This window comes from Xiphophorus hellerii, chromosome 15 (assembly GCF_003331165.1).
Source record: "Xiphophorus hellerii strain 12219 chromosome 15, Xiphophorus_hellerii-4.1, whole genome shotgun sequence".
In the NCBI taxonomy this organism is placed as follows: domain Eukaryota; kingdom Metazoa; phylum Chordata; class Actinopteri; order Cyprinodontiformes; family Poeciliidae; genus Xiphophorus; species Xiphophorus hellerii.
The window spans coordinates 9,160,734-9,181,900 of NC_045686.1; the positions used below are offsets into that span (position 1 = coordinate 9,160,734).

Sequence of the window (21,167 nt, forward strand, 5' to 3'; positions counted from 1 at the left end):
ACCCCTCAAATCTAATCTTAAGTGGTAAAAAAAGACCCCAATAAAACAAGCAAACAAAATAAAATACTGCAAATTTTCTCATGTTGTAATCAATAGCATATAGGACCTCAATGAAGAATCAATCAAATAGCCATACATGTTTTTGCTATATTAGAACTTCAATTACAGAAAGTTTAAAGAATACATTTTCAACATATAAGATCTAACAATGAAAACACAAGAATATATAATAATGTAAAGTATTCTTACACACAAAAAATATTTTAAATGTTTAATAATCACTCTAAAACAAATCTGGTAGATTGTGCTCATACCTAGTGACTATTTTGGTTTTGTTGAACTGGCTTTAATTTTAGACAACTTACAAAATCAGTCCTTTAACTGCATAAAGAAAGGAGCTAATTACTAATTACTAATTAAATGTGCTTGGACGACTTACAAGCAGTGATGGCATAGTTACTTTGAAAAAGTAACTTTAATGGGATTACTGATTACTCCTTGAAAAAGTAACTTAGATTACTGATTACTTGATTTGGAAAGTAACTAAGTTACATTAAAAGTAACTTTTTTAGTTACTCTCAGCAGCTGCTAACAACAACTCTCCGCCACCTGTGAAAATTACACTGGTCTTTGCCAATACTTAATTGCAAGTTATTTTATAATGGTAACATCAACTATGTGTCTCCACTTACAAGGTTGTACTGAAGCGGAGATTGTTTAATGTGCTGCAAGCGACTTTAGAAAAAAAACAAGCCAAAAGCTGCTTATAATAATCGGACTTGGTGACAGAAACTAAAAATAGTTCCTGTTTTTCCAGCAACAAAATGCACATTTCCCTCTTCCATCTGTTGTTCATGTTTCTGTCGCTGCTGATACTCTCGCATAGAAACGGTGGTCACTCCCCAAGACGCGCAGAGGAAATAAAATTTAATTAGAAAAGAAAACACACAGTAACGCACAGTAACTCAAAGTGATTTCAATAAGTAACTGTAGTCTGACTACTGGATTTGAAATAGCAACGCGTTAGATTACTCGTTACTGAAAAAAGTGGTCCGACATCACTGCTTACAAGATAACAAAAAAATTTACTTTTGGACCATAGTAGCATCAAGAAGAAGGTCTGAACTAAACTGAGAATCTTAAAGAATCCAAAGTAATGTACATCCTTAAGTAATTTGGTTACTGTATTTGGCACTGACTGATAGGCAGCAGGAAAGATGAAGTCTCCTTTAAAAACTATGTTGGATGACCTTGAGTGAAGTGATTCTTGAAACTCAACAACAGGAATGCAGAGAAAACATTTAAAAGTGGAGGAGTCCCTTATATGCATCCTGTGAAAAGGAACATAAAGAAGGGAGAAAAAAGGAAACAGGAGACCAGAAGAAGTGTTGGGATGGATTTGTTTTGAAGTAAATTCTAGTTTAACTAGTTATTTTTTTTTACGTTTTAGTTGTTCCTCTGCTTAGCGAGATAATGAATTAGATTTTTTCATTATGTTTCATTATGTGCAGAGAATCTATCAACATGGAGATTAGTTGGAACCAGACTATGAGGTTATAAAATATTAGAAAATTAGATTTTAAGAAAGGCCTACAGTGATATCCTTTATCACAGAGAAATGACATTTTTCATAATCAGCAATTTAATGTAAATGAAAGCAAGATGGGGTTTTATTTTCCTTTTTTAAAGTTAATTAGCTTGGTCTGAAGATAAGAGTAATATTATTTGGTAGCACTTTGTAATACAGCATCCACTTTTCCAGAACTTAAAAAAAAACAACCGTCCCCAAGCTTGCTTCCACAAAAAAAGAGATCAACTTTCCAAAGCAGAGGAGTTTAACATCCAAAGGTTTAATTGCATGGGTTTAATGGGAAGAGAAGATATTTCCCCAGTGATTTAAGAGACCAAATCAATATCGACTGCTAATGTAGATAAATGTAGATGTGGAAGAGATAGTTAAGGCTTTCTTTTCAGCGTTCAGACAGCCGAGACGTAGACTGGGTAATTTGGTAATGGATTCAATAAAACACATAACATGCGAAATTTAACAGCAGACACAGACAATTTGGACAGACGCATGGAGAGTTTTGGAAACAATTTGATATTGCAATTCCGAAATAGAATGTGACTTTATGTATTTTCTGTCCACAAAAAAAGCATTTTGTAGTGTATTTAGACATACAGTATATGTCGAACAATGGAGTTAAGTTACACAAAAAGAAATAATTTATTTATTAATTAAAATAATGACTGATCTAAACCTGTCTTCCACTGAGGTTTAATAACATTTTATCCACCTTGTGTTTGGGAAGAAACATTATTTTGCAGCAAAGCTTTCTTATTAGACACACACAGCACTCTTTAAGATGTACCTCCAAGAATAATTTTCAATGTCTATGCCTACATGTGCTTTTGTTTACATCTACACAATAAAAACAAGAAATAATATATAAAATGTAAATACAAAGCAGAATAACATCAGTAATACTAATCAAAACAGCCACGAAATACAATATACCATCAAATGACAAATGGAGACAAAATAGAAATGTGGTGACCAGCCAACCATTAATGACAAGTGGTCAAGAGGAGTGTCTCTATAATCCACAAAATTCATATTAGGCAACAGTAAAGTTTCATTTTTACATAATAAGGTAACACAAAAATATTACACAGCAAAATAATACCTGATTAGCTGCTTTGTATTAATTCCCTTCATTTAATTTCTTCTGGAATACATTAGTAATCACAGAGTATACAATGTCAATTATTTCATGAAAATGTTAGCATAAAACAACGGAGGGAACTTTTTAAAATATCAAAAAATATTGGGGGATTATTAAAATAATAACTAGATATGAAATTAAGTTTTGTCTTTAAACTATCATTCCTCTTACAGAAAAAGCTTTTGATAAAGGAAGCACTTCTACTCCTTTATTTCCCCTCTGACCACAGGACTAATTAGTGGTAATCAGTGTTGCAACACATGCGTGTGATCAGCAAAAGCAAGCTGCTAATGAAGCAAATGCAGCAGCAGGAGACATGTGCCTCTCAACACACATTCAAACCTAAAAAAGCTCGTCTACGACCTACATTAGAGATCATCACACCTGTAGTTTGCAGAACTGTCTCATAAGCAAGACATATTGCAAAAGTGTGTATATTCCCTACACTTTCTCTTATGTTGTGACTTTAGAACCACAGACATGTGTGTGTTTTATTGGGATTTCAGCATGCTTTTTGTCAAATGAAAGAAATAGACTATTTGGCTTTCAAAAAGTATGATGTGCCTCTGTGGTCATGCTTTTTGAGTCATATTTGTGAAACTCCCTTTCTTTGCAATTATTGCTACATAAAGTTCACTTTTCCTGTAAGCTTAGTGTTAATATTGTAGAGAAAAATTTGCAGTATCCAAAACATTTTCTGTCAGGAAATGTATTGTTATTATTATGGCATTATCTATATTTATTTTTATCCATTTTCCCCATCAGATCTGCCCGGTTCCCCTTTAGCTGATGAAGAAAAACATCCCAGCAGCATGATACTGCCTCCACCATGTCTTACTATCCAATTGGTGTGTTTATAGTGATGTGCAGTGATTGGTTTCCTGACATGAAGTGTGTTGAATGTGGACTATAAAGTTAATTTTGGCCTCCTGTAATCAAATCTGTGCATTTAATGTTCAATTTTGAATTTGGCTTTGAATAATCTATTTTTAAAAAGCAAAACAACAACAACAATATAAAACGCAATCACCAAAAATAAGTTTCTGTGTTATTATTATGGCATAATCTGCTTTGGAATTGTGCTCATATTTTTTAATTTTAATTACTGTCCCTTATGTACAGCTTTGAGATTAAGCCCACATTGTGCGTTTTTGTTTTGAAATGTCAGAATGAGTAAAAAAACATAAAGTAAAGCAGGAGATCCGAAAACAAAAGCTTGATAAAAATTGATATAACAAGAAACGTCCAACAACATACATTCAGTTTCACAGAAACGTTAGGAAGTTATTTGATCAAAAGATCTTGGTGTTTATTTTTTGTTATCGTTACGTGTGAAAAAAAATATCTTAATTTGATTTAGATTTTAAAATCTATTAATGATGTACTTTGTAATTTGGTTAGCTATACTTTTATATATCTTGTCATTCATTTTTTTTTTCATATTTTGTTTTCCAGGGTTTGCTAAAGTACAAAACATTGCAGTTTTTGATTGACAAGAAGTTCACATAAGCTCACCTCTGGTGTTACGTCTCTTGGGGCGAAGCCAGTGCCCCCGGTGGTGAGGATGAGGTTGAGTTCTTTCTCATCACACCAATCCACCAGTGTTTCCTGTTGGTAAACATGCACAAAATGCACATTTATGGAAATCGTATGTGAAGATATACACATCACTACAATACAATGAGAGGAGCAGACCAATTATGTTTACCTTGATTTCATCTATCTCATCTGGCACTATCTTGTAGGCCACAATCATGCCCCCCAACCTTAGAGACAAGGAAGAACACAATGTCATGACACAGAAAGAAAGTTATTTTCTTTATCATTACAAACCCAGCACAGTTCTCATGGCTGGAGAAATTGTGACACGCATGTTATATGCAAAGAAGATGAGTTAAAACCCAAGGTGATAAGGTGATTAGGTATTTAATTGACAATCTGTTTGGTCTCATGATACTTTACTAACAGAGATGGGGTCATTAATGGGATATATTTATGTAGACTCATAAACCATGTAAAATATGAAAGTAACAAGAAACACTGCAACTAAACAAGAGGGGAAATGCCCTTGAAAACTCCTTATGAAAGGATTTTCCCCAGGATGGCCCAGAGAGAGGAAGCTCGGAGAAGTGAACGTCGGACCATGGCGCCCTCCTGTGGTCAGACACAGTATTACACTGTCTAAAAAAAAATACCCAGACTGAAGGTGAAGAATCTGCAGAAAATCCTTATGTAACAATTTTCTTTTTTTTTTCTTTAGAGATCTATTTTTGTGATTGTAGTGCATCATGTTTCCCCTCCATGACACGTAAATGTCATGTTACCCTCCTGCAGCCAACGCACTGTAACAGTTAATTGTTGTTAATCCTCTATCTTACAGTCTTTTGGAATACTTTTAGAATATTTAGTTATCAAGCATACATAAAGTCAAAATATTAAACTCTAACAGGTTGACCGAAACAGGTTGACTGTGCAAAAGTCAAAAATGGATCTTTGACAAAAGAGAGCAATTATTTTAAAAAATGCACCTTTAGGATGAAGAGGAGGCTATTCACAAACACAGGTCGTCCCACCTGACATGGTGGCATGGGTGATTTACCAACGCTTAGTGTGCTTTGATGGGAAGGGAGCGGCTTTTGGCAGCTCTGTATGGATTAATGCGTGTTTATATGCGTTTGTGCACGTACGCTAGTTCCTTGGTTTATGTGTTTGCGTGTGTCTGCGTTAGACCTCGCCAGAGTAAAGGAGCTGTCAGGACAAATCACCTCTTGTGTGCTCCAGGGGTTTTTCATGCCTCTCCGTTTCAGCCCAAATGAAAATACGCTCTTCACAAATAACTGGAGTTCCTTCCCAGTGTTTCCTTGGCAGCTCTTCCTGTCTGGAGACTCTGGTTGCTGTGTTGTATAATGCTTGGGAGCGTGTGAGAGCTCCTCTGTGCCTTTTTTAATAATTAACAGGGATCACATTTCTTTGCTATGATGTATTTAAGATCTTCAGGCGCATTGTTTTACGTATATGATGAACAAGTAAGCAATTTACAGATTTGTGTAACAATAATGTGTATATTAAGAGACAAAACAGTACCAGTCAGACATTTTGATTCACATATGAAAGCATTGCTAATGTTTTCCCAAACTGCACAGGTGGCCAAATTACAGTGCAATGGAAAGTGAACTACGAACTTAAATGATGCTCGGGTGAATAATAGCAATGCTAATGATAAACATAGACAACAATTTTAATAATGAGCTGAAAAAAATAACATGTAGTTATATTTAAATGCAAAAACACACAGATTACAGATGTTTATTTTTAAGGGAATACAATGGAAACCATATATTTAAATACATATAACTTCCCCCAAACAGTATTTAAAATTAAAAAACTTAAACTTCCTATCTTTACTTCAGGCATCATCACAAACTTTATTTCTACATGCAAATGTCAAAATATTGAGAAATATTATATGAGTTTTTTTTCAAAGTCAGATATTTTTTTACATATGCTAGTAGTAATATGCCTGAACGTTTTGAGGAAGCTCAGATGATGATATCATGTCTTTGTAAGAATTAGATTCTTGTTCATTTCAGCAAACAAAGTCCACTCGGCAAGGAAGAAAACAAAATGATTTTTAAATTTTTTGGCCATAATGGTCATTGTTGCGCTTGGAGAAAATAAGGGAAAACTTACGGCTTGAGAACCTCATCTAAACTGTAAATTATAGGGATGGCAACATCATATTGTGTAAAAATTTAGATGCAGAAGGAATTTGTTCTGCTTACAAAATAATATGTTATCATGAGTAAAGGGTTTGACTTTATTAGAAGGAAAACGTAACATTCTATTTTTGTAATGCAGTTATATATCTTTATGACACAATAGAAATCTATTTGTCAAACGCTTGGCTAAAGGTAGTCAGCGCTGAAGATAGCTTTTTGCCTTCGGTGTGGACAGATCCTAATGCAGCTGGAAAAAAAGAAGAAGAGACGCAAGAAGAGGGGCAGACAGGGAGGAAAACGGGGGTGGATGGGTGAGAGAGTGGCAGTAGTATTGGCCTGAAAGCTTGGACATCTCGGCCAAATCTTACAATGAATAAAAGACGAGCACAGAAAGAAGGATGAAGATGGGAAGCCTGAATAACAAAGAGAGGCACAAAGTGAAAAGAGTGCAAAAAAGGGACACACTTTACAAGAGAGGGAGAATTTGGAAGTACGTGTGTGTGGATGTGTATGCGTGCACAAAGGGCTGCTGCAAATCTCAGTGGTTGTGGGACACTTCCAAGAAGAGACCCATCTGCCAGGGTGATTTCATTAATAATACACGCTCTTTGTAGAAAGCACTCAATCTCACTCTCTGTATTTTTCTTGCATCCATACACGCACACACGCGCACACACCCCTACATCCAGGGGGGAGACAAAAGCCTCCTCGGTCATCTCCACACTCCCAGTAGTAACATAGAGTTGAGCCCATTAGAGGTAAGTTGTTGGTTCATCCATATGTAGGAAAGCTCTCAAGGGGTGACCTTTCAACATGTTTGCTGATAGTGGGAAAGGTGGAGGAAAAGAATGAGCTCACTCCTTTAAACCCCTACTGTGTTGAGAGCTGAGAGTGGCCACCACGGCGTTCCACTCACACGCACGATGTGCACACAACCCCAAAGAAACAAACAATATTAAAAAGTGTGCAGAAACACTCCACCCTGCAAGGGTTATTTATGGAATAAATGTCACCATGCTTCAGCTACGCCATTTCTGACAGTTTCTGGCTTTCAAGTTTAATTTCTTTCTTTAAACTATAGCAGCTACACCTAAATGCAAACATCTGTGGTAAAATGAACAGGTCATAGTGGATTCATTTATGCTCTGCAATTCTTCCCTTGGATATTTTTGGAGCAAATCTAGACAAACACTAGCTAAGGAGCTGTTTTGTGTTAAATGAATCTTCTCTTATACACCTTGCTCAGGCCAGGAAAATTGGCTTGGTATCAAATGTAAATGGTCAATGGAAAAGACTCATTCTACTTTTACTTTTAGTATCAGGTAATGTGCAACTGAACCCTGGTCCAATTTTCAACAACATTGGCACACCGGAAGAATATATAGTAGAATTTATAGTAAATATACTAAAAATCATAGAGCAACAAGTGTTCAGCAAAGAAGCTGACTGATCTGGTGCAGGGATTTTTCATGTTGTCTTCATTTAAACAGTCTTCACCACAGGTCTGTCCCTGTGCCCTGGAAGCCTTCAGGTTTGTCTTTGTCCCTGATCAGACAGTGAAATTAGTTCTTGTGTCACACATCTGATTTTTTTTCTGGTTATTTTTAGTCCTGGCAGTTTGCAGCACTGAAGAAGATCTTTGCAACACAAGTCAGTGAAGGGTGCTGACAAACTGTTGACTCATAAAAAAATATTCACACAGAGGCAAACATGTGAAGAAAACAGTTACATACACACACACATATAGGAACACCCAGATGGATACACATCCACCGCTTCCTCACCTCCATGTCCTTGAGTCTCAGCGTTTTTTATTCATCTCCCCTCTGCTGCTAGGTCTAGCCTTCGCTTCACTTCATTTGTCTCCACTCATCATCCGGTACACCTCTAGATGCTCCCAAAAGTGAAACTAGACTGACTGATTCCACGTGCCAAAGCCTACTTGAGAGATACTGTGATTATAGTTTAAATGTCCTACTGTGGTGCCTCACTAAATCTCACCTTCCATTCCTTCACTTCCTCCTTTTGTTATCCTGCCTTTTCTCCCCCCCCAATTGTTTTATTATTTCTGGCAGCTATGACACATTGAACAAACAGTGTTCAAGCTGGTCATGATGGAGTAAGCAGCAACAAACAAGAGATTTTATGTAAACCATCAGCTCAATGTCAGGCAGTAAGGCATTCCAAAAAACAGTAACCAGTGCAGGACACAAATGACTGCTTTTAGTACAAAAACAGCCAGAGAGTCCAGTGTGCCCTAGCAAGGCCTGATTTATACACATTGTATTTTCTCCACAGTTTGCTAAATTGACGTAAATTTTGTCATCTGTATCCATGAACCAACGTGGGTCCCCTAGAAGTTTCTGCATGTAACAACATTGAGCCACAATCTGTGTGGCTGTGCTGACTGTGTGTACCAGTAGGGACAATGCAGTATTCAAAGGGTGGCACCAAACACACAGCAGGTAAGCAAAAGCAGCAAGTCAGATTACAGAAAAAGCAACAAGCAATGGTCATTTTTAAGAAAACAATTTTTGATTTTCCCATTTGGTTCATCTCTCAGGAAGGAAAAAAAAAAAATCAAAAATGTAATTGACAGCTTGGGTAGAAAAATGAATAGACTTTTTCAGCTCTTAGCATTTCAATACTTATACTTTAATCGCCCCTTGGTGCCAACTGATGATCATCAAAACACAAATATGTAGCTTTATTTTATCAAAATAATATTTCTACTTTTTTATTTTGTTCAGATCTCAGTAATTGACTTGCATTGTGCAAGAACATCAACATTACCTTAGCTTACTTTATTTGTAAAGTTCTCTGGGATGACATTTGTTGTGAATTGGTGCTGTATGAATAATCTGAATTAAATCATTGCTGATGAGCTGATTACAAAATAACAATAATATCAAAGATGCTCTTCTTTGGAAACATAAAAATTTGATCTTGGTCAAATTGGTGCACTCCTCAAACACAAACTAAACTACAAGACTGCTGTAGAAATTTTAACTGAAGAAAGAAGACTTAAACTTAAAAAAAAAAGAACAGGAACTGTAAGCGATGTGATCATTTCACTACTTTGCCATTTTGTACATTTAAAGTTTTGGTCTTTTTGCACCATTCTACTTTTTTTGGGTGTGAAAAAGCAGCTCTGTAACTACCCTCCTGAAGAAAGCAGCAGATACAGGGAGAGGGCAACAGTTTTTCAAATAAAAATGTCATTCTTCTGAATTGTTCCCCTCAGTAAACCTTGGATTTGGAAACATTGGCAAACTTATGAAAATTTCTAAGTTTAGGTACAAGAAAGAGACTCATGTTTACAGTTGCTAAGAATAACCACATTATGGTATCATGGCATTTCCTAATATAAGATTATAGATGGAGTTAAAGTTGATTTCTTGGGTAAATTTATTTTTAAAGCTGCTTTTCTAACGCAAAGGTTGTGATATCACCTTCCCTAGTAACACAAATAATAACTGACTGCCAATTACAGAAAGGGTCCAATAAATATTTTGACAACTGTTAATCTCTAACAGAAATTGGGGTAGAAAAAAAATTGTCTCCAAAGGTCAGAGCTTTGGAGATCAGGAATTGGTTCACAGAGTTCTGTGACCAAACTCTGCAACTTTCTGCCTGATTTTGAACTTATCACCATAGAGAAATGTCACCATGTACATGAACATATGCACAAATATAGTAAGCAGTTCTGAAACAAGGTTGAATGATGTAATGTCAAAGATCTTTCCTGTAATTATTCTACTATGTTACCAGGTGATGTTCTCACTAAAACCTGGACAACAGCTCAAATCCTAAACTCCTTACACTGGCTCCATGTAACTCAGACAATAGACGTTAAAATACTTCAGTTAGTTTATAAATTACTGAATGTCTTAGTACCAAATTACACTAAAGATCTATTGTTAATGTATCAACCTTCCAATCCACTCAGGTCTTCTGGTTCTAGTCTACTTTGCATCCCCAGAACCAGAACAAAACATGGAGCATTCAGCTTCTATGAACCACAAATCTGGAACAGATATGGCATAACGGTTTGGGTCTATTTCTCAAGAGCATGTTAATTTAATTTAATTTAAACTTAACATATCGTTAAAAACGTTAAAAACTAAACAAACGAGCATTACAGAATTGTTAAATTATATTTTTGTTGATGAAAATATTTAATCTTTTAAAAAACCAAGGCTCATGTTTCTTCCTTGCATGCAAGATATTTTTCTTAGGCTGAAGAGATCATTTTAATCCATTAGTTGCAGTATTTAACTAAAAGAATACACAAAGATGCAAAAGCATGAATTTTTGTGTGAGAGTGAAGCCCAGATTTAAGAGGCCTTTCAGCTGGATTAAACGATTATGTGCATGAAGTTTTTTTTTGTCTTTTCAGCTTGGGGATGAATTGTCCAAAAAATGAGGTCAATACTCACAAGGAGGGGTCGTGGACGAGATCTTTGAGGTTGATGCCGCTGCGGTCCTCTGCTAGGTTCCGAAAACAGCTGTCACTAACTAGAAAGAAAGACATAGAAAAATGAGAATGTTTATTTGGCATAAATTCAATTTAGTGCAATACATGGAAGGGCTTCAGAGTTTAGCCAATGTTAACTGGTGAGAAATGACTCATTCTCATGTCAAGCAACTCTTGAAGTGAGAAAACCTCATCCAGTCTAACAAAAGCATGAACAGAACAATGTGATTCAATTGAAATATGGGAAAATAATATTCTTGGCAAATATTCACCCATTAAAGAAAAAAACAACATATTTCAATTTCAATTGGAATACAATTGTGCTGTTTAAATAATCATAAATAGTTTTTGTTGGTAAAAATGATAGGGACTTTTCAATGAAGACTTAATGTAGCCCAAGACAGCTTAGCCACGTTGACATATTTTATTTTTATTGTTTAAAAGAAAGAAAGAATGAAAAAAAAAATTGACAGACTTCAAATATTTTTTTCACCAAAAAAAGAGGATGAGTCAAGAGCTATTTATCAAATGTTTGGCATATCACAGCAAAGAAAAAAAAACATGAGACTTTATGATTTTAATTGCAAAGATCTATAATAAACAGACAGACTTTATGCAAGTGAGGGTCTTAAGAATTAGGAGAAAATCAAATACACCGACCTGGAGGAAAACACTGGTCTTTCTATTTGTTTTTTTAAAACAATTTTCTTTTTTCAAAATTTATGTGATGGGCAAACGCAGCAATGGTTAATTGGTTTGGCTTGCTTTTTGCTGGGATGATTTATACTGAGGTCCATTTCAAACAGATTCACAAACTAATTAGTTTAGCTGAGATACAAGGACTGCATTGAAAATAAGTAATAAATAAGTCAAGGTCAAGGGGAAAATATCGGAAAGACCTTCAGAAAGTGTAAGCAAATACTGTTTAAAAGCATCCATCCATCCATCAAACCACAGACCTCGAACAATTCCCAACTCCCTCCATGGGAATGCTGAGGCATTCCCCGGACGGCCAGGAGTTGTAATCTGTTCAGCAAATCCTTGGTCTGCCCTGAGGCCTTCCCCTGAGGGACTTTTCCACAACATGTCCCAATGGAATGAAAGCACACGTCACTTTACTTGTGCTCAAGACCACTTTAAAAATGTACAGGAAGTTTGACTCCTTGAAGGTAAAAGGAAAAGACACGAGGAGTGAGTCGAGGCTTTTGCTCAGCAGAGTGTTCATCTATTAATCAGAAATCTGGTGCCCACGCAAAACAATCGAGTACTTATCAAGATCTTCTTGTACAGTTTTGCTGTGTCATTTGTCATATTACTGAACTGCAATTAGGTAAATATATCACCTCTGATTTATGGAGCATGTGCTGGTATAAAACAAAAAGTTACCATCATAAAGAGAGTTTCTACCTTCAACACATGAACTAATCAAAACACAATGTGATGAGGGGATAAGGGGGACACAATTAGATATATCTTTAGATATTTAGTACAGAAAATAGTGAAAACAAGTTGTCCACTAAACAAAATTATAAAATTAAATGATTTCCAGTAACCCCAGCTTTTTTTTTTTTTGTATGTTCAAAACCATCTGGATTGCCCAACATGCGTAAGACATAAAAAATTCCAAACAGGACTAAAAAGATCTCTGTGCAGATTATGAGCTATTATGTATCTACTTACTGGTATTAGATTGTGTCATTGCTATTAAACATTACTAAAAAGAGATTTGAGTCCCAAAATTGGAGCTCTGTCTCTTTAAGAAGCTCCTGCTCTTTCCAACACTCCTCCTTCAGCACAACATCACTCCTCATTATGCCGTTGATTCATGATTATCATGCTTATTTTTTCTATTTATATACTTGAACTATTGAACCCTCTTGTAGATGAGAACTAGTAATCAAATATTTTACCTGGTAACAAAAGTAAAAAAGAAAACTACATCACACCATGTTTATGTTTTAAAGTTCTTTTTTTGGGGATGACAAAAAAAAATGCTGAGGTTTTGGATTAAAACAAATTGAGTGATGGCTGGTCAAAGTCTTCTTTAACATATAGGAGTCAACAAAGACTAATGCATGTTTTAACTTTATTCTAAGGAAGGTCACATTTGTCTGCTTGAATATAGAAAACAGTCACTCAAGCCATAAAAATTAAAGGGATGAAACAAATATATCCCTTGAGCAGTAATGCTGGCTTGAAAATATAAATGGTTTGTTTAAAACAGATGATAATACGAGGCATAATGCTTGGCACAATTAACTAATTTTCAATAGCTGTAATATTCAGTATAATATGTTATCAATTTTTGTGTACAAGTTATTGTGAAAATACAGTGCAGCCTTTGGCCTTATGTGGACTTGCTGGTAAAATAATAGATGAATAAATTTTTTTTAAAAAAAATTGCACTTTAATCTAATGTTGAGACATCTTTGTGGAATTCAAAATTGTAAATAGGGCATTTGGTGTCACATTGAATAAGAAAATAAATGTACAGTACAGACCAAATGTTTGGACACACCTTTTAATTCAATGAGTTTCCTTTATTTTCATGACTACTGACATTGTAGATTCACACTGAAGGCATCAAAACTATGAATAACACATGTGGAAATATGCACTAAACAAAAAAATGTAAAACAACTGAAAATACCCCTTATATTCTAGTTTCTTCAAAGTAGCAACCTTTTGCTGTGATTACTACTTTGCACACACTCTGCATTTTCTTGATGAGCTTCAAGAGGTAGTCACCTGAAATGGTTTTCACTTCATAGGTGTGCCCTGTCAGGTTAATAAGTGGGATTTCTTGCCTTATAAATAGTCATGAAAATAAAGAAAACCCATTTTAATTAGAAGGTGTGTCCAAACTTTTGGTCTGTACTGTATATGTTGACATACATTTTTTATTTTAGTTGTATTACAATTACAAACCACAATTTACCAACAGTAGTCAGACAAGAATCTTGGTTTCAATTCCTTTCATAAGTAACAACAAGTCCCCCAAATCACAACTGACTAAAAAACGTATTTCTTTTAATACTGTACCACACATAAATGTCGTCACCACAGGAAATATACAATCCACCAATCCTGTCATTACCATGCACCTTTATTGTCTCCAAGCATTCCTTACAAAGCCACAGCTGCCCCTTGACTACAGAGCAGGTGTGAGTCATCATGGTGATCACAGTCATACAAAGTGACAAATAAGGTGAGATGCTGAGGAAGACAAAGACAAGAAAAGGGGACAGTTAAGAAAGATGGAGAAAGACGATACATCCTGTTATCTGAAGGGGTCACACATGAGTGGACATGGTCGTGTTCTAAAATAAAGTCAACCTGACAATTTGGAGGGTGATGGCGTTGGTGTGGTGGATTTAAGTCAAAAAACTTGATGTGCTAGAAGTAGTCAAGACTGAAAATGTCATGATGTTGCTCAAATGAAGTGCTATGATCCATGAACGAGAGGAAGGGGGAGAAGGGACAGAGCAAGGGAGGGAGTGAAGCAAGAAGGGTGTACAAGATGGAAGTAAGCTGTCCAGTAAGGCACGCAATCAGGATGGGGAAGATGAGGCTGAGAGATTTAGGGAAAGATGCGGGAGAATATAAAGATGGGAGGAAGGAAAATTCGTTTAAACAGGAGGGTGATAAAAACAAGGCACTGCTGATGGGGCACCTTTGTGTAGAGAGAGGTAAACACAAGAAGCTGGATGTAGCTCTGGGCTTTGGCAAATAAATCGGAAAGTGCTGACATTTGCACACCAAGTCAACTCGGGAAGAGAGGATGAAACAACGCAGACAGAGAGACTGCTGGAAAAGGGTGGAGGTAAGCAAGCAAAAAAAAAAAAAAAAAGAGTAAACGGGGATGCAAAAACATGGAGTACACCTTTGCTGTGGAGAGCCATAGCTGCATAAATCCACGCGTGTGCATATGTTTGTATGCGAGGAGGAAACTTCTTTCAAGACTGCAGTATTCCTTACAAACACGCACACTCAGAGCCTTCCTCAGTCTTTCTCTCCCAGCTACCCCTTGATCTAAAAATAGCTGCTTCTCTCTCCTACAAGAGGCAGCAACCATTCTGAACCAATCAACACGGTCTGTCAAAGGCATCGGTATCCACCACCCCTCTGAGTGTGTGTGTGTGCACGCACGTAGTCGCCCGCACATGTGCAACAAGAGGGAACTCCTAACTGAAGGTAATAAAACTGCCCTCCCCTGCTGCAAAAGCAATCCCTTTCATAAAACAATGGCTGGGAAATAAAACTGAAATTGAGAGCAGGAAAGCAGCAAAAAAAAGAGGGAAGAAAAGAGGAGAGTGGAAGAGAGGGACAGGGAGATCTGGCTGCAGTGGAAACAGGCTTCAAAGGAATATTAATGTGATCCTGTGCAAGAGCTGAAGAAAGGGGAAGAGACGAAGGCGGAAGAAATGGAGGAGGGGAAAGCAGAGCAAAAGAATTTACGACGCTGCACCCTCCCACATCGCTCGCTCCGGCTGTGCACCTTTCTCCAGGTGAAGCTGCAGCTCATATAGACGTTCATTGCATCTTCTTGAACACTGTAAAAAAAAAAAAAAACCTGGAGCAAATCAATAAAACTTAATCCCACTCAGATCTGCTTCCACTTGTAGAATCCTGATAAAAAAAGACTGCTTATCCTAAATTCAGGGAATTTTGACATGCAAGACATCCAGTCTTTGACAGGTTCTAAAATGATTTAAGTTTAACCTGAAGCGCATCAAACCACATAGGATATTCTATATTGGGGATATTTAATAAACAAAGACTAAAGTCTTCATCAGAGACATGAACCCCACCTCTGGATTAGATCTGCAGCTAAAGATTAAGTCAATTATTCTATCGTTCATTCTGATGATTAATTGAGTAATGTGGTTAACTCTTAAGATTATTTAATAAAATATTAGAAATACATAATTGTTTCATCCCTACTCTGGATTATGTAGCCTGTAGAACCATCTTTAGCAGCAGGAACATTAAATATTTGTTATTGTGGGTTTTTTGTCAGTTGTACATAATTATGTCCCAATGTCCTTCATATGGTTTACAAACATTCGTTGCTGCTCAGCTATCTTAAGACTCCACCAACATGTGTGGTAAGGTTGAGGTTCTGACTTTCACTAGGCCATTGCATTTCTTTTCTTTCTTAAGCCATTCTGTCGTAGATTTACTGGAGTCACATTCTGTTGATGACCCAGTTTGGGCATATCTTTATCTGCCATCTCATATTTTACTCTACAATACATTCATGTTCCAGTCAATAACCAAAGTCCTGTGGCTGCAAACTGAGCCCACATCATCACCCCTCCACCACTATGCTCAACAGTTTATATCGTCTGTACTGACTTGTTGGTTTTCTCTAAACAGGATGCTTTAAATTATTTCGAAACATCCCTAATTTGGTCCCATCTCATCATCTGACATTTTCCACAAGTCTTTTGATTCATTGAGATGCAGCTTTGCAAGCTTCAGTTGTGCTTCCATATTTTTTTTCCCCCCACTCGACAACCCTTCTAAACAAGCCAAGTTTTATTGTAAGTTTAGTGTCATGAAATTCAAGCTAACTAAGGCCTATAAAGTTTGCATATGACCATACATTGGAAATGAGAACTTTTTTTTTCATAAATACTAAAATTCAATACTTCTCAATGACTAAACATCTGGTACAAAATTGACAAATAAAGGTCTCTATATTCTGAAGTTAGCATTCAGTCTGGATTTTGTTCAGTTCCTCATGTCAATACAATTCCAAGACAGGCATCATTTTCTTTACTTGTTATTCATAATAAGTATAGAAAATTCTTTTGCAAGGACCAGCTTCTTTCATGAGATTTCTTGATTTGTTTGCAAGGAATGTTTTTGATGTTTGAATTCGATCACAGATTTTTTCTTGGCTAGCAAAAAATAACATATTACAAGACTTACAAGTCAAGAAGCAAACTTTATTATCAAAATAAAATTATTATGTAGGGCATATATCTTGTACTGTCTCTTATTATAAATTGTCTGCACTTGTGAGCGGGTGTGAGTTCAGAGGCCTGGATGTCCACAGGCCACAGGAGTGGGTGGAGATCAGGAGGCCAGTGCTTCAGAAGCATTATGCCAGGCAACACCACTTGTGTATGTAATCCAGATTACCAAGCCCAAGCTTGGTGAATATGTCTTCTGAAAAGGGTTAAATGCTAAACTGTGGCTGTGCAAAGAAGGTCAGGACACAAGAGAATAGTATCAAGAGGCCAAGAGAAAGGGAGCGGATCTGAGAAGAAAAAAAATTTAAAGTCAGACTACAGGCTAAAGATTAAATATTCTAACACGAGGCAGACATTTATTTCAAATGATTGTCTTTTCCTGATCAAAATTTCAAGCTTAAACTTAAGAAACTGGTTTTGGTGTATAAGTCCAATGAAAAAGTGAGAGTTAGAAAACAGGAGGAAAAAAAGCAAACAGATGTATTGTTCTTAAATCTGATGTTAATGCATTTGAAAATAGATTAAAGGTTGACGTTTAAAGCAGAATTTAAAAGTTTTCAAATAGAATGTGGACTTTTAATACTTCATAAAACGCATTAAGAATGTTACTTAAATTATCCTTTATTGGAAGATGAATTGCTCAAGACTGTTTATTTAACCATTAGTGTACCAGGAATTCCCTTAAGATAAAATCTCTCTTGTGAGGGAAACCTTTAAGGAACCATATAAAAATATAGTTCATTGGAAAGGATGTGATTAATAACTCAAGACTTTTTCAGAGAACTTTATATCAGTAAAGACTTTAAAGAAGCTCAAAGAACTAAACTCTTTTCCCAAGGTGTGATGTTTAGAAATTCAATACATATGAACCAGGGATGTTTAAGGAATATTTGATACCAAGAAGTGAAAGTCAGGACCACATGCATTTTTTAGCTGAGCAGAAGAAAAATTTGGGGAACAGAATTGCTGGAACATAGAGGTGACTTCACATTAGCAAGGGCATTGCAGTTTAGGTGTATTTTCTGAAACAGTTACTTTAGCATGCAGCCATGAGGCATCTCTAATTCAGTAGGTTGGCCAGCTAGCAGGCTGTGAGCTGTCAGTCTGTCAGCGACTGGCAGAGAGGGTTCATAAACTGCTAATATGTTCCACTCAATCATTTCCGGGACATAAAGCAGTCAGCACTCATTATCTCCATGGGATCCCACACTAATGGGGATTTCCCTTATAGGATGCCCTCATTTGCTCTCATTCGCATGCATCCCTCACATCAAATGTGTCTGCATCTCCAGTGACATGTGTGAAAAGAATAAAACTCCTCAAAAGCCTTATATTATCAGGTGCAGGTGCCTAACGTTACCTCAACATGCAGCCTCGAAACATAGAAGGGCCTGAACCGTGGATCATAGTGCAGGACAGAGCAACAGTTGTTAAAGTATTGCTAACAACTCTGATCTTAGAAACTGATGTTAGAAGTAGAACAGTTTTGGCTTCGTGGCAGGCTACATAGAATGAAAAACACTAGGGATTCAATTTAATATAATTTCTTCCTACGCTTGTTGTTCTGAGTAAATCACTGGGTCAAGGAGCCACTGAATGGCTGAATTATCTAAACCTCAAAGTTAAGGCCTAAACAAAGTAACATTCCTTTGAAATTATCTGGTAAAAAAACAACAACCCATAAAAAGTCTGAATAAATACTTTAAAAGCCCTTCAGAAAGACATTGTATAACACACATGATATTAAAAACTTTGCGCTTCACACAAATCTAAAAGATCTTGACATCTCGACTTTTTGGATATCGTGTAAGGATCTCATACAAAATCTAAGATTCTATTTCCTGTAAGGGTCTTGTTAAGAAACAAAAGCACATATGTTTAGCAAGCCTGAAAAAACTGTCTCAAGTTTTCAGAAAGCAGGTTATAGCAGCTGGTAAGAAATGTAAGGAGTTCTCAAATGCATTTCAAATCAGCCATTCGTCTGTATAGAAAAGGATTTAAAAGTGGAGGACATTAACTAATGGCATGCACAAATCTGATTTTTCAGGCAGGTTCATTCTGGCAGGAGACCATAAGAAGTTAAAAAAAAAAACATAGTGGGTGCATTCAGCTTAATGTGGAAAAGCAGCATGATATGTGATAAACTTTAAACAAGACTTAACCCTCTCGATTACCAAGAATTCAACAGGCTTAACTAAATAAAGTACTGAACCTGGTTGCTCACTGCATCTGGGTAGGTACATTTGAGAGTCTTCCGAGAAAGAAACAGAAGAACATCCACTCAATGTCCCAGTAGCCCACTTTGCACATTTGTTGTCCATTGTTCTTTATTTGCTTGCAGCAGTGAAAATGACCCTTCAGCCGAGAAGAGCTCAATTGGAGATCACACACTGGATTGGACGGACTTCTCTGCTGGTGGGAGGGATAACACCTTTCCCCACCAATAGGTCTCATCCAAAAAATATATTACTGCCACCAGTGTTGCATTATTAGCTTGTTCTGTGTCAAATGAAAACACTGGGCCTCGGGCTTCGGATTAACTGGGTTTAATGATGAACAGAGGGTTGGATCCTCCTACAGATTGTAATGGGTTGATGTAGACACATGACTTAGGGGGGGGGCTTTCAGTTCTACACCCTTCTTATAAGTTAGAAGAACAGAAAAGCAATGATGCACAAATAACAGTGTCTTCATTCCATGGCAGGATAAATTTCCAAATTAATAAAGGCTTCATGGTGCTAGGTAAAATATAGTAACAGCAATAACAGCAGATAACCTAATCTAATATAAGACCACTGTATCTTAGCAACCTTGTTAATTCTGAGGGGAGCGGTGGGGTAAGCAGCAGAGGCACAGTATTCATCATCAAAGACACACCCAGCAGCAACACACACAGACGCAAACACCAATTACTCACAAAACTCTCAAATCCACAACACGAGGCACACACACATGCTTTCTTAACTTTAGCCACAATCTCAATCACACTGTGATGCCTGTGACAGCACACACACATGTAGGACTACACACACACCCATACACACAGATCTTGAGGCTTACTGTAAGCAGCTGGGAGAATGGAGGGGGTGTAAAGCGGAACAATGGGATCCTAATCGTTGGGCTGCATTTCAAAGCGTAGCCCCCTTTACAACACTGTTTCTAGATAAGATTAGAAAAAGCTATTTATATCTAGAGGGAAAGAAGCCAACCAGTGGCTTAATTTTCATTTATTTGAAGTTGGATCTAAATTGGGGTGGAGTTACATAATACAAGGGAGCAACACTTTGCCATTCTTGGGTGACTGACTTGGCAGGAGCTGGTAAAAAGGGAATTGAACCAAAACAAAAAAGAAAAGAAATTGCACCAAACCATTGCTAACACTGCTGATAATAATTCACCTTTGGAGTTCACTGATCACTGCTATTACACCAAACGGGTCCGGCAGGTTTATGGGGACACAGCGGTGGGCCGGCTTTGCATTTGAATTCCAAAGATATTTCAGTGAAGCTCAGCCAAAATCCAGCATCCACACTGAGCCAAGGACAAAACAGCACAACATCGCCCGGTCCCTACACACCAGATGTGTGGAGGGAAAAAAAGAAAGACAAAAAAAAAACAGGACGAGGGAAAGACCATTTAGTTCTTTGCAGCCGTGTCTCAGGAAAGCATGCAGGCAAGGCCCATCCCTGGCATCGGCTCTGTGTCCCGGGAGAGCAGAAAAAGCTCCAACCCAGTCACAGTAAAGGTGGTGAAGGAGGAGAGGTTGTAAAGTTGGCATGTGGAGTTTAGAGTGGGAGAACTGCAGTCTAACCTTGACAGGATTAAGAGAGCAAATCACAGTGAATGAAAGGAAGGGGTGGGGATGCAGGGAGAGGGAAGCAGTAGTGATGATACTATGATATTAAACAGGGAGATCAGTAAAGAAAAAAAATAACTTACTCATTTTCCTAGTAAAGGAAAATAGGAAAAAGAGTAAGTTATTGGTGAGGGGAGTGTCTGACATGAAGGTATTAATGTAATGTGGACAAGAAAGTCAGAATGATTGGAGGGTTCAGTGGTTGCATGAGAATTTGAGATTTAAAGGTTTTGAACCATAATAAATGAAACATTGACCAACATGTTTGATGTGTATGATTTTGACGATGGCACTCCTCAAAATGTAATGTTTGTCCAATTGTTGACTGTACGGTGTTTCCTTCATAACTTCATAATTTTCTGTTTTTATTGTGTAAAGCACCTTGAACCGCCTCTCCATGTGCGGAAG

General features: G+C 36.9%; 1 protein-coding gene across 9 annotated transcripts in view; it reads right to left on the bottom strand.

Moving 5' to 3' along the window:
• The window catches only part of gphnb (gephyrin b), a 102,629-nt gene that overhangs the window by 56,569 nt on the left and 24,893 nt on the right, over nt 1-21,167 (bottom strand). For all 9 annotated transcript variants that reach the window (XM_032584608.1, XM_032584616.1, XM_032584615.1 and 6 more), the window contains exons 2-4: nt 10,885-10,963; nt 4,435-4,492; nt 4,242-4,334 (exon numbers count right to left, since the gene is read on the bottom strand). In XM_032584608.1, coding sequence (XP_032440499.1) covers nt 4,242-4,334; nt 4,435-4,492; nt 10,885-10,963 — 230 coding nt within the window. The remainder of the gene's footprint in view (nt 1-4,241; nt 4,335-4,434; nt 4,493-10,884; nt 10,964-21,167) is intronic.